Source organism: Cricetulus griseus, chromosome 3 (genome assembly GCF_003668045.3).
Source record: "Cricetulus griseus strain 17A/GY chromosome 3, alternate assembly CriGri-PICRH-1.0, whole genome shotgun sequence".
NCBI lineage: Eukaryota > Metazoa > Chordata > Mammalia > Rodentia > Cricetidae > Cricetulus > Cricetulus griseus.
The window spans coordinates 186212312-186225112 of NC_048596.1; the positions used below are offsets into that span (position 1 = coordinate 186212312).

The window sequence follows — 12801 nt, forward strand, 5'->3', positions numbered from 1 at the left end:
TACTTTTAAATAAACTTATTTTTGAAAAGTTCGTATGTTATGCTAGGGTGTGGTTTAGTGGTAATATTTGCCTTTGTGAGAACCCTACATTTGCCCCAACACTGAAAACAAAATAACAAAACAGAACAAAGTTGATTTGACCTTTAGTGCTGTGCACAGGCACTCTTCTTTCTGTTCCTCAGAGTGAGTGCTGCACTTGCTCATGGGGTTTTAACAGTGTTGGGGAAAACACAAGGGGTGATTAAGTTCCCAGAGAGTGCATCTTTTAAAGCTTTGAGATTTTAGGGTTTTTACCTAAGTAGAAGAAGAGTTATCCTCAGGAATTTGAAACTTTGTATTTTGATTTTGACTGGCAATTGCTTATTAGGCTTTGGAAGAATTAAAAGGCCTAAAATATTTTAGTCAGACATTGAAGCTTGAGGTGTTTATGGATCTGGCAGTTTTAATCATGTTTTTTTTTGTGGTCTTTTCCAACAATTGGCAAAACTGTTTACCTGTACTTGCCAACACTGTTTGTGTGTTCTAGGGTAACTGTTCCTGTTTCCTTTTAGGCAGGAAGTTATGTTCGGGATGATGCAGTTCCCAACTTGATTCAGTTAATAACCAATAGTGTGGAGATGCATGCATACACGGTCCAGCGCTTGTACAAGGCAATTCTTGGTGATTATTCTCAGGTAAGTACTTCATTCTGTTTCTTTATAGAAAAAATACTCCTTTTTTTTTCTTACATCACTAACACTCTACATGTAATCTGTTTTGAACTTATTAATTAGATGATATATAATTGATTTATTATTATTATTTATTACTTTTTTGAGACAAGGTCTCACTGTATATCCCTGGCTAGCCTGTAACTTACTGTGGAATTCACTTTGTAGACCAGGCCATGCCCAAATTTGTAGAGATCCACCTGTTTCTGCTTCCTGGGTGCAGGATTATAAAGGGCATGTGCCCTGCCCCCCACCTTTTTTTTTTTCAAAAGGCAAGTGTGGTGGCACAGACTTGTATAATCCTAGAGATGACAAGGAGGAGACAGGAGAATCGTGGGGCTTGCTGGCCAGACAATTTAGTCTGCTTGGTAAGGTCCAAGCCAGGGAGAGATCCTGTCCCAGAAATAAATAAAACCTGTGGCTGAGACTACAGACATTAAATGTTTAAGGCTCTGACTGCACAAGCAGAAATCCTGAAAGCTGTAGCTAGCATCACTAGAACCAACATGAAAGACATAAAAGTGGTGTAGAACCAACAGAAGAAAAGTTGTTGGGTGTGCTTGTTCTCTTGTGATTCTAGTGTTCAGAAGGTCCCAACACCCTGAGAACAGTCTAAAACAAGCCTGGTAACCATATTTGTGAGCTTTGTGTTCATTAGAAGACCCTGTCTCAATGAATAAGGTGGAAATGAAGTGTCAACCTCAGGCCTCTACTCACACATGTACACATATGCACATACACCCACACACGTGTTCACATGCATATACATATTAGAAAAAAGGTGGACAGCATCTGAGAAACAATAGAGGTTTTCTTCTGGCCTCCACATGCACTTTCCCACATATGCGTGCATATACACTTAAGCCAATATATACATAAATACATACATGTGTACATTTACACGTATAAATCATGCACATACAGAGACACACATACAAAAAGCATTTTTGGGGAGATTGAAGGCCTTGACTTTCTTTTGGCAGCAACCCTTGGTACAAGTGGCCGCGTGGTGTATAGGTGAATATGGCGATCTTCTTGTGTCTGGCCAATGTGAAGAGGAAGAGCCTATTCAGGTACCTCTTGTTACTCTTGGATAAGGAGGGAACAAGATTATGTTTTTGATAATGGAGTAATGTTTAATGGGGAGTTGGAATTGATTCCTTGAAAGGTTTTTGCAGAAGTAGTATCATGTTTAGACATGTGGCACTTAGAAGATACAATTTTTTGGATTATTTTATGGATTTAAATCCATTTCAGTTGGACTGGGGTGTACAGTTGGATTATTGAATGCTAGATCAGATCAGTGCTGAGTTCAATCCCCAGTACCCAACTCAAAAACATGACCACTCCAGTCTCACTCTTTTCCATAGCAAATGGAGTTCTGGTTTTGCTTACTCTGTGGGCACTATGAGGCACATGTTCCTGTTTCCATTTGCTCATTGAAAGGTTGGCGTTTGAGAACATTTTGGCAATAGCCTTGAACTCTTTGTATCTTGTATGTTTCTTTTCCTTTTGCTGCTTAAAATATAGCCTGTTCTTAATTGCCAATGTCACTTAAATCTACTCTGTTCAGTGGAGTAGCTTAGCAGAGGCAGTAGGAGAGGCAACATCCTCCAGCTCATCTGATTCCTGTGCCTTGCAGTTTCCATTGGCTACATATTGCATCTTCCTTTTTCCTTCCCAGGTGACTGAAGATGAAGTGCTGGATATTTTAGAAAGTATCCTGATCTCTAATATGTCCACCTCTGTGACACGAGGTTATGCTCTCACTGCCATTATGAAGCTTTCCACTCGATTCAGCTGTACTGTAAAGTGAGTATTGAGGAAAATTAGACTGAAAGGGTTGCTCTCTACTATTATTTGTGTGTGTACACCTATAGAGGCCAGAGGTTGAGTGTCTTCTACTATCATTTGCCACCTTATTTTTGAGATAGGGTCTTTTACTTAGCTGGAAGCTCACTTATTTGACAAGTTGGCCAGAGAGCTTCAAGAATCTGTCTCTCAGGTCCACCTCAGTAGCCCTAGGATGGCAAATGTGTACCACCACACTTTGCTTCTTATAGGTGCTGGGCATCCAACCTCAGGTCCTCATGCTTGCGTTAGAATCACTGTACCCACTTAAGCATCACCCCCAGCCCCTTGTTCTTTCGCTCATTTGGTAGAATATTTATTTATCTAACATACATAAGACCTGGGGTTGATCCCAAGCACTGCATAAGCAGGGTCTAGATCAGGTGTTTATGGTCATCCTTTACTATATAACTAATTTCAGGCCAACCCAGGTTACATGAGACTCTTGTCTGGGAAATTTAAAAGCTTATCATGGAAAACGTCAAGAATAGACACATGAAGCTGGAGAGATGGCTCAGCAGTTAAGAGTACTTGCTGCTTTTGCAGAGGACTCGAGTTCGATTCCTAGCACCTACTTGGTAGTTAACAGCCACCTGGAACTCCAGTTCCAGGGGTCCAACACTCTCTTCTAGCTTCTGCAGGTACTGCACATACACGGTGAACTGACACACATGCAGGCAAGGAATTCATACACATAAAATAAAAAGAAACCTTAGAAAAAGAGAAGTAAATGAGTTTCATTTACTTAGGACCACAGACTCAGAATGATCAGTTCGTAGTTAATCTTTATTTCGTTTGTATTTGTTCTGTCATTGCTTCACCGTACTGAGGATTATTTTGTAGCTAAAATTGCATTTTTTTTTTAAAGAGTTTATTTATTATGTATACAACATTCTGCTTCCATGTATATCTGCACACCAGAAGAGGGCACCAGATCTCATAACGGATGGTTGTGAGCCACTATGTGGTTGCTGGGAATTGAACTCAGGACCTCTGGAAGAGCAGTCAGTCCTCTTAACCTCTGAGCCATCTCTCCAGCCCTAAAATTGCATTTTTATAGTCCAGTTTCTAACATTTGCCCTTAAATTATTGGTTTATTATATTCTTTTTTTGTTTGTTGTTTTGGTTTATTTGAAACAAGATCTTATACCAGGTAACTATGGCTGTCTTGGGACTCAGAGATCTGCCTGCCTCTGCCTCCCAGGTGCTGGGAGCGTGCGTGCGTGTGTATTTAAATCTTTTAAGTTTTACTTGGTGCTATTTTGAGTAAGTCAATTTTCCAAAGTAAGTTTTTCTGGATTTGCTATTTCATTTTCAGTGTAAGGCTTCATGAGAAGTGTAAATTTTTTAGTATTTAAATTGCTAATTGGAAGGATTTATGGCAAGCATGCTGATGCTAAAACCTTATTTTTAAAAAAGTAACTAAGGAAGAGAATTGGATAGTACAAATTCCTTTTGTGGCAAAATGATGGTTACTTTTGTCTTGCAAGTTTTTTTTTTCCTCCTCCTCCTCCTCCTCCTCCTCTTCCTCCTCCTCCTCTTCCTCCTCCTCCTCCTCCTCCTCCTCCTCCTCCTCCTCCTCCTCCTCCTCCTCCTCCTCCTTCTCCTCCTCCTCCTCCTTCTCCTTCTTTTCCTCTGCTGGGCATTGAACTTAGGGCCTCACAAACCAGTAGCTTTACCAGTAAGCTGTGTTCCCAAACCTCTAGCAAGTTTAAGAAGGTGGAATAAATACTTAGAAATCTATCATTACAGTTAGAATAGTATAATGGTGACTGAATAGAGATAAGGCAATGTTATTCTGTTTTTTTTATTACTGGATTAAACATAGGTAATTAAAAAATTTAACCAGGAAATTCTGTTTTTAAGATTTTCTATGCTTCATTATGAACTTTGTGTTTTGAATGTTTGGTTTCATTTATCATTTTATCCTACAGCCGAATTAAGAAAGTGGTTTCTATCTATGGAAGCAGCATCGATGTAGAGCTCCAGCAGAGGGCAGTAGAATACAATGCACTTTTTAAGAAATATGACCATATGAGGTGAGCAAAATAAACCAAGCAGTATATGTACTTTTAACATTCTGAGTAACTTGTCCTTGTAGCCAGTGAAGGAGACACATTGCATGTTCGGCATTCACTGAGTTTGTAACTCTCCTTAGTTCTCATTGCTTGGCTGCTTCTGTTTTGTCCATTTTTCTCTTCTGCCTGACCACCAAAGAAATAAATGTATCGAGTGGGGTATGGTGTGGCTGCCTTCAATCCCAACACCCGGAGGCAGAGGCAGGTGGGTCTCTGAGTTCAAGGCTGGTCTGGTCTACACAGTGAGATCCAGGTCAGCCAGAATTACATGGTAAGACCCTGTCTCAAAATAAATAAATAAAAATTATTGCGTATTTTTCATTTCATGCTCCCCTCCATATAAAGTTTGTATCATTTTACATTTTATTGATTAAAAGGCAGTTATTTTTTAAGAGAAATAATTTTATTCAAATCCTATTACTTCAAACATTTGGTGTTATTGTTTTTGCCCTCCCCTCCGTTCTATTATATAATACCCAGCTCATGGCCGAAGTCTGCTAATACCTGTTGATTTACCTTCCTTCATCCTAGTCTCAGTTACTGAATAGCAGGTTTGGGGATTTGGGACATTTTGTTTATTCAAGGTTTCTTGCCTGTTCTTAATCCAGTTAAGAATTTAGGTCATGTATATATTCTTGTAATCTGCCTTCTACTTTAGTGTGTGTTGGATGGGGAGGGGAGGTGCTTCTCCCTGCTAAGCTTCAAAATTTAATCATTAATGGTTATTGTTTTGTGCAGGGAGTCTAGGTTAACTGCCTAGAATGTAACCACTTCAGATTCTTCTAGGTCTGCCCTACTTGAAAGAATGCCTGTCATGGAAAAGGTGACCACAAATGGCCCTTCTGAGATTGTGCAGACAAATGGAGAGACAGAACCAGCTCCACTAGAGACAAAACCACCACCCTCTGGGCCACAGCCCACCAGCCAGGTAGTCTTTACTTGCTTGTCTTGGGCTCCTGGTGATGTTTTTGTTCCTGAAGCTCATTTCTTAGCTGATAACCCTTAGTGTTTTTTGATTGCTTGATAATTGCCTTTCTTAATGGTTAAGTATGGGAAAAACAGTGTTAAATATACTTTAGATAAATAATTTATGAATGAAGATGTTATTTCCTTATTTAGGCCAATGATTTATTGGATTTGTTGGGAGGAAATGACATTACACCTGTTATTCCAACTGTACCCACCAGCAAACCAGCTTCTGCTGGTGGAGAACTTCTTGACTTGCTGGGAGACATCACCCTAACAGGTGAGGCCAGACTTGAATTATCTACAGTTTGGATAGGAGTAGAGATCTTGGGGGAATTCCTGAAAGCATTTTCCAGAGGAGTCAGCTGAGGCTAGAAGAATCCCTGAGAAGCAGGGGTAGGTGGAACTGGCAACAGCTGGGGTGTAAGCTGCCATGCTAATGCTTTGAGGGTCATTCCGAGGGATTACTTAGGCTAATTTATTTTGGAAGAATGGGTTGTTTCTAGTATTTTAAGATAGAAAGGACTTCCTTTTTTTAGAATAGAAAAGAATGGCCAGGCGATGGTGGCACAAGCTTTAATCCCAGCACTTGGAGGCAGAGGCAGGCGAATCTCTGAGAGTTTGGGGCCAGCGTGGTCTACAGAGTGAGTGCCAGGATAGGCTCCAAAATTACACAGAAACCCTGTCTCAAAAAACCAAAAAAAAAAAAAAAAAAAAAAAAAGGTATTTCCAGCCAATTCTGCTTTTTGTTGGTGCCTCAAAACCTCCAGATGTCTTTCTGCTCATGGTTAGTTTTCAACAGCTGTGGGTATTTGTGGTGATGGGTTAACTTACTTCCTACCATCCTCCCTCCCTTCTTTTATTAAAGCAACCAAAGGAGAAAGTACCCATGGCCTTTCTTGTCTTATGTGCACTAGCCATTTGCAAGTGGTGTATCCAAGAGTATCACTGAGATGTGTAATTTTATCCTACATTATCATGTAAAGTGTGGCTGAAAAGTTGGTGTCTTTATAAGTACAAAGGAACTCGAAGCTTGTCTGTCCTGAGAAGTGAACAGCCAGAGTATGGAACAGCTCTGCTCCCTGCCCTGGTCTAAATGATTTCCCTAAACACAGCAGGCACGCAGAGCTCTCATATATATTTTGTTTGCTGTTTTTTTTTTTTTTTTTTTTTTTTTTTTTTTTTGTGTGTGTGTGTGTGTGTGTGTGTGTGTGTGAGTGAGACCTAGACCTAGGGGTAGTGGGGATAGGTGGGGGGTGGGATATCACTGCGCAGCCCTGACTGGCCTGTAACTTGCTTTGTAGACCTGACTGGCCTTCAACTCACAGAGATCTTGTTGCTCCTGCCTCCTAAATACTGGGATTAAAGGCATGCACCACCATGCCTGGTCCACAATTTATATCTAAACACAGTTTTTAAAAGCAACTTGTTTTATCCCTTTAGAGTCATTTACAATTAGTTTCAGGATTGGAGATGCAGTTAGTGGTAGAATGACTGCCTAGCATTCATGAAAGTCTAGTTGTTTTTTTTCCCCCTAGCCCTGAATAAGCCTGGTGTGTTAGTATACACTTGTAATCCCAGTACACAAGAGGCTAAGGCAAGAGAATCAGAAATTCGGGGTTGTTTTTGATTACATAGTAAGTTTGAGGCCAGCCTGGACCTGTGGAGAGGGAGAGGGCAGGGAGTAAAGATAGAGACAATTTTAAACTTGCAGATGTCAAAACTATACTAGGTAACTGAAAACCAACGTAAGTTTATTTCTTTTTGGGTAATTTGGAGATCTTGCTATGTGGCCCAAGCTAACGTTTATCTTGATTCTTCCTGCTTCAGCTTTCTGAGTGATAGAATTACAGTCCTATGCCACTGCCTGGCATGACTAAATTTGTTTAATGTTTGTCTAATATTTTGTCAAGAAATATACAGTATTAGATGAGCACTGTGGTACATATCTATAATCCCAGTATTTAGATTTTGAGTTCAAGAATAGCTTAGGTTTTGTGATGAGACTTTTTTTGGTTTTTCAAGATAGGGTTTCTCTGTATTTTTGGAGTCTGTCCTCTGAGATCCTCCTGCCTCTGCCTCCCAAGTGTTGGGATTAAAGGCGGTCACCACCACCTCCCATTGTGAGACTTTGTCTTAATAAAAGTAAGCAAGCAAGAAGACAGCTCCATCCCTATTATATGGTGGGATTGAGCCTCCTTTAAGATTCCCTTTTTAGAAATAAAGAAAAACAAAGGATACCCTTGTTATTCAGATTCTTTTCTGTGAGTGGCTTGTTATATATCTTACCACTCTTTATTTAGGTTCTCTTTTTTCATTGAGATATTTATAACTTGCTTACCCATTTGTTATTATATAATAGACATTTTCCCTTGCTTATGATCTCTTTTTTTCTTAATTGTAATTTTTGATGAACAGATGTTAAAGTGTTTGAATTTCTGGTTTTTCCTGTTTGGTCTGTGTTTTTTTGTATACTGGCTAGGAATCCTTTCTTTAACTTGAGTTTGTAGTAACTGCAGTGTTTCCCTGAGATTGATTTTCTTTTTAAATCTGTTTTAGGTGCTCCAGCTGCTGCTCCTACCCCTGCCTCAGTGCCACAGATATCCCAGCCCCCCTTCTTGTTGGATGGGCTTTCGTCACAGCCTCTCTTCAATGACATCACTCCAGGTATAGTTACCATTCCCATCCTCACTTGAGCACCTAGTGGTAGTTATTGAGCAAAGGGAGTGCTAATTCTTTTGTGGTTAGTTGACCGATCTTCCTGTATTTTTCCAGGCATCCCCTCCATCACAGCATACAGTAAGAACGGCTTGAAGATAGAATTCACCTTTGAACGGTCAAACACCAACCCCAGTGTAACAGTGATAACGATACAGGCCTCCAACAGCACAGAGCTAGACATGACGGACTTTGTTTTCCAGGCTGCAGTACCAAAGGTACTACAGTGTCTTCTCTGCCTTCTTCTTTTGATTAAAAATTAGCTAAATTTGTTTTGTGCATTTGGTGAAGAATATATTTAATAGAGATTAAAGTTTCAGATTTAACTTAACTCAGCAGTGTTACAACATTAGTGTAGTTCATGGAAGCCTGTCATTTTTGTGAATACTTTTACTTTGTTATATATACTCCTTAAATAATTTTTATTTATATGTATTTGGGTGGATCTCTGTAAATGTATGGTTTGTGTGTGTGTCCCTCCAATGAGGTCAGAAAAGGGTTGTTAAGAACTAACTGATGTGGATGCTGGGAATTGAAGTTGGATCCTCTGGGAGAGCAGCAATTGCTTTTAATTGTTGAGCCATCTCCCTAGCCCCAGTAACAGATATTCTTTGGGCTAGGATAATGAAAGAAAATTCATCTGAGTATAGTGACACATGCTTGTAATGTCAGCACTTTGGAGGCAGAGGCAGGAGGATTCCCATAAGTACAATGCCAGCCTTACCTAAGTAGTGAATTTTAGACTAGCCAATGCTACATACATAGTAAGACTTTATTTTTTAAGTAAGTAAACAAAAAAACTAGGATTACAAGAACTAAATTTTATAAGGTGGGAAGTTAATGCTTAGAGTATTAATCATAGGGTTACTAATGTAGTACTAAAGATCTAAAAGCTCAAAATGTACCATAGAATTAAAATGTTAATTAAAATAAAGGACTATTTGGTAGCTAGTCACAAGATTAGCATTAAATTTTTTTTTAACTGGGTGCTGGAGAGATGGCTAAGTAGGTAAGCACTGTCTGCTTTTCCAGAGGACTCGGGTTCAAATTCCAGCACCCACAGGGCCGCTCACAACTGTCTGTAATTCCAGTTCCAGGGGACCCGACACCTATAGCAAAACACCAATGCACATAAAACAAAAATAAAGAAAAAATTTTAAACTGTTTATGTATAGGTATTTTAAACTTTTACAGCTACTTTTATTTGTTTTGTATTTGTCTGCATGTACATTCATTTATGTGGGTGGATACACATGTGTCATAGCTATGTGTGTAGACAATTCCAACATAGTTATGTTGGAGGACAATTTTCAGGAGGTCTGTTTCTGCCATGGGGCTTCTGGGGATTGAACTCCATCCAATCTTCAGGGTTGGTAACAAGTACCTTCACATACAGAGCTGTCACCTCCAGCCTCAGAAAAAATTTCATGGTTTGATACCAGAGGGAAATATCCTCTCTCATTAACCTCCAGTTAACTATTCATACCATGACTGTTTTGTGGATTGAGACATTTAAAAATAACTAATTGTAATTTAAGGAATATTTGTTTTTGAATACTGAACATTTTTAAATTAAGTTTATTTAAAATGAGCAGAGTAGCAAGGCTTTCTCTGAAGATAGTTATTCAAACTGTAAAAAATTCACAAGTGAATGATCATGGCTCTGTTCCAATAGAATGTTAGAAACAGGTATTAGGCTGTGGTTTGACCAGCTCTGGCTTAGTCTAACTAATTTAATCTTTCTGTGACATGTACAGCATGGCATTGATACAACATACATCTGGAAGCTGCCAGTGCTTCCTGTAGTGACTGCTGGTTTATTTGTTTTTGTTTTTCTTTTTTTTACCTTTGCTCCTAAACTTAGAGCCAGAATAATTTATGTATTTTAAAAGTGATGTGATAAATTCTAGAGCTCTTCTATTTTGATCTTAGTACTAGCTGTGTTACATGAAGCAGGTCAGTCTCTCAGTCTGTTTTTTTATTTGCAAAGAGAGGTGATAATGAGTTACTTCTTAGTGCCACTTTGAAGAATGAATGATTTCTTGTGTTGGACCCAACTGGAAGCGCTTTTCTTGTGCTCAGTGCTCAGGAAGTGTCAACTGTTGCAACTTTGGGTTTAATAGTAATGTGACACTGGCCTAGCAGCTTCACCTTTGCATGGCCTTGTTTTGAGTGTCATACGGAGCACTGCATTTTGTTGATGTATCTTGTGGTTCAAAATGCCACATTTCATGGATTCTACTATGTAGTTTTCAGTTTTTAATGTCTCTCAAACTGAAGTGCAGTTTGAGTGATGTCTTAGAGCTAAGGTGCTCAGTGGTGGAGCACTTGCCTTTATGCACAAGGTTCTAAGTTTGATTAACTCCTATGCCATAGAAAAACACACTTGCCTTCTTGTCATAGTTTAATGGGCAGCTTTGTTTCTTTTTCAGTGATGTATACAATGACTATTTGGATCACAATTGATAGTATCTTAAATGTAATGAAATATATTAGTAACTGCATTTTTGGCTTACATAATTCATTTTGACAATATAGTTATAAGTGAGAACTATGATAAGCCTGTACTTGGAACTTGACTCTTTTTCTGATATTTGAGCTTACAAAAAAAAAAAAAAAAAAAAAAAAAAAAAAACCCACAAAACTTTTCTTTCTCTCAGGAAAGGCTTTTTATAACTACTTAGTACATATAGTATGGCTTACCTAGCTTGCTTAAGGCACTTGCTTGTTTCATCTCTGTAAACACATAAAGACTTATCCACACTCAACAAATTATGATATTTGGCCTATCTTAGTCTTTTGTTGTTTGGGCTGGTTCTGCATGTACTTTTTTTCTGTTAGGGCCTTGTGTCCCTGCTTGTACAATCCTGAATGTTCCACTTATGTATTAAACAACTGGGTTTTTCAAGCCTTTCTTCTCTTGTAGAGACAGACATTAGCATAATCCACATTATGCAGGCTTTAGTAAATAAAAGTCTCTGAAGCCTAGTCATCAGATTACACACAAGTAAAAAGCCTATAGTTAGTAACTAGTATATTGGTTTATTATGTTTGGAAAGCTTTTCCTTTAGGTTCTTTTGGCTTTGCCTCAGACCACAGCACACAGTCTTTACTTGCATAGTTGATTAGTTACTACTAAGCAGAGTTTCCTGAATAAGAATTGGTTGCCTTTTGAAAAGTGATAGTCTAGAACTCCCTTCTGCTAGAAATGGGAAGTGGCACCTTTTCAGTTTTCATAGCCAGACACCTAATTGTGGGATTTTACAAATTCATTGAGTGACTTTCCACCTATATACTAAGGGTTGGTATCTGAAAAACAAGCACTGGACAAAACTTAAGGGAACCTGAGACTTGACCGTCTGCTTTGTGTTTAACTTCTGACTTGCTGACATCTCTGACCTAACCCTGCTGCTTTTTCTGAAGAGTGCCCTTTGTTCCTCTGTAGACATTCCAGCTGCAGCTTCTGTCTCCTAGCAGCAGCGTTGTCCCAGCATTTAACACAGGGACCATCACGCAAGTCATTAAGGTTCTGAACCCACAGAAGGTGAGTAACACATTTGGAGCAGGTTTCCATATGGTGTAAACTTACTTTTAAATGTAAACCTTTGCTTTTCTTTTTCTGTTTTTTGTTTGTTCTCACTCATAGTTAGAGAAGAGCTCTAGGAAAACACCTGGTCTAACTTCCTTGTTCTTTTGTAGAGATAAACCGAGCCCAGGGACAGCAAATGGATTAGTGACATCTTATTAAAATGCATCTAAAAATTCTCTATTTTGAGGATTAAAGGTATAGTTTTGAGGATTTAACAGAAGTTTAAATCTGAGATAAAATCATTTGTTGAGTCAAAAGTCCATATTTACTAAATATGGCTATCAAAATTGGAAGCATTTTAAATGAAGCAGTTAAATGAAAAATAGCGTTTGAAAACAATTTAGCAATAGTTTCGCTGTATCTTCTCAAAGAAAGAAACTTTTATTTAATAATTAACTGTCTGACTTTCAAACCATTTTTTGAATGGTTCAGTTTTTTTCCTTGCAAGCTCTCTGGGTGTTTCTGTGTTACTTTGCCTGTCCTCTGTTCCTTTGATCATGTAATTAGTGTTTTGATCATGTAATTAGTAAAAATAAACACACATTATTTTCATCGTCTGACACATGAAACAAATTTTTTCTTAATGTGTTAATATTTGAAATTTGCCACGTAAAATAAAATACACTTAAAACTACTGCTGTTACCTGGGCACCCTCTTTTTTTTTTTTTTTTTTTTCTTTTATACTTTGGAAATAGAGGCATTGATGTTGATGTTTACCATGGGCTTTGTAAACCAAGCAGCAGTTGACTCAAATGTAGAACATACAGCAGTGTGTTCCCTTACTTCTCTAGTGACTTGGACAAAGAGTTAAATCTTTTGTGTGTCTCCTGCCCCACCCTGACTCTTGGGGCCTGCCTACCTGGTATTCTGCATGGGCATGTGCTCTAC

General features: G+C 38.6%; 1 protein-coding gene across 3 annotated transcripts in view; it reads left to right on the forward strand.

Annotated features, from left to right (window-relative positions):
- The window catches only part of Ap1g1 (adaptor related protein complex 1 subunit gamma 1), a 90450-nt gene that overhangs the window by 73177 nt on the left and 4472 nt on the right, over positions 1-12801 (forward strand). For all 3 annotated transcript variants that reach the window (XM_027405982.2, XM_027405981.2, XM_027405983.2), the window contains 9 exons: positions 552-674; positions 1694-1783; positions 2395-2522; positions 4496-4600; positions 5426-5567; positions 5759-5885; positions 8165-8272; positions 8381-8541; positions 11769-11867. In XM_027405982.2, coding sequence (XP_027261783.1) covers positions 552-674; positions 1694-1783; positions 2395-2522; positions 4496-4600; positions 5426-5567; positions 5759-5885; positions 8165-8272; positions 8381-8541; positions 11769-11867 — 1083 coding nt within the window. The remainder of the gene's footprint in view (positions 1-551; positions 675-1693; positions 1784-2394; positions 2523-4495; positions 4601-5425; positions 5568-5758; positions 5886-8164; positions 8273-8380; positions 8542-11768; positions 11868-12801) is intronic.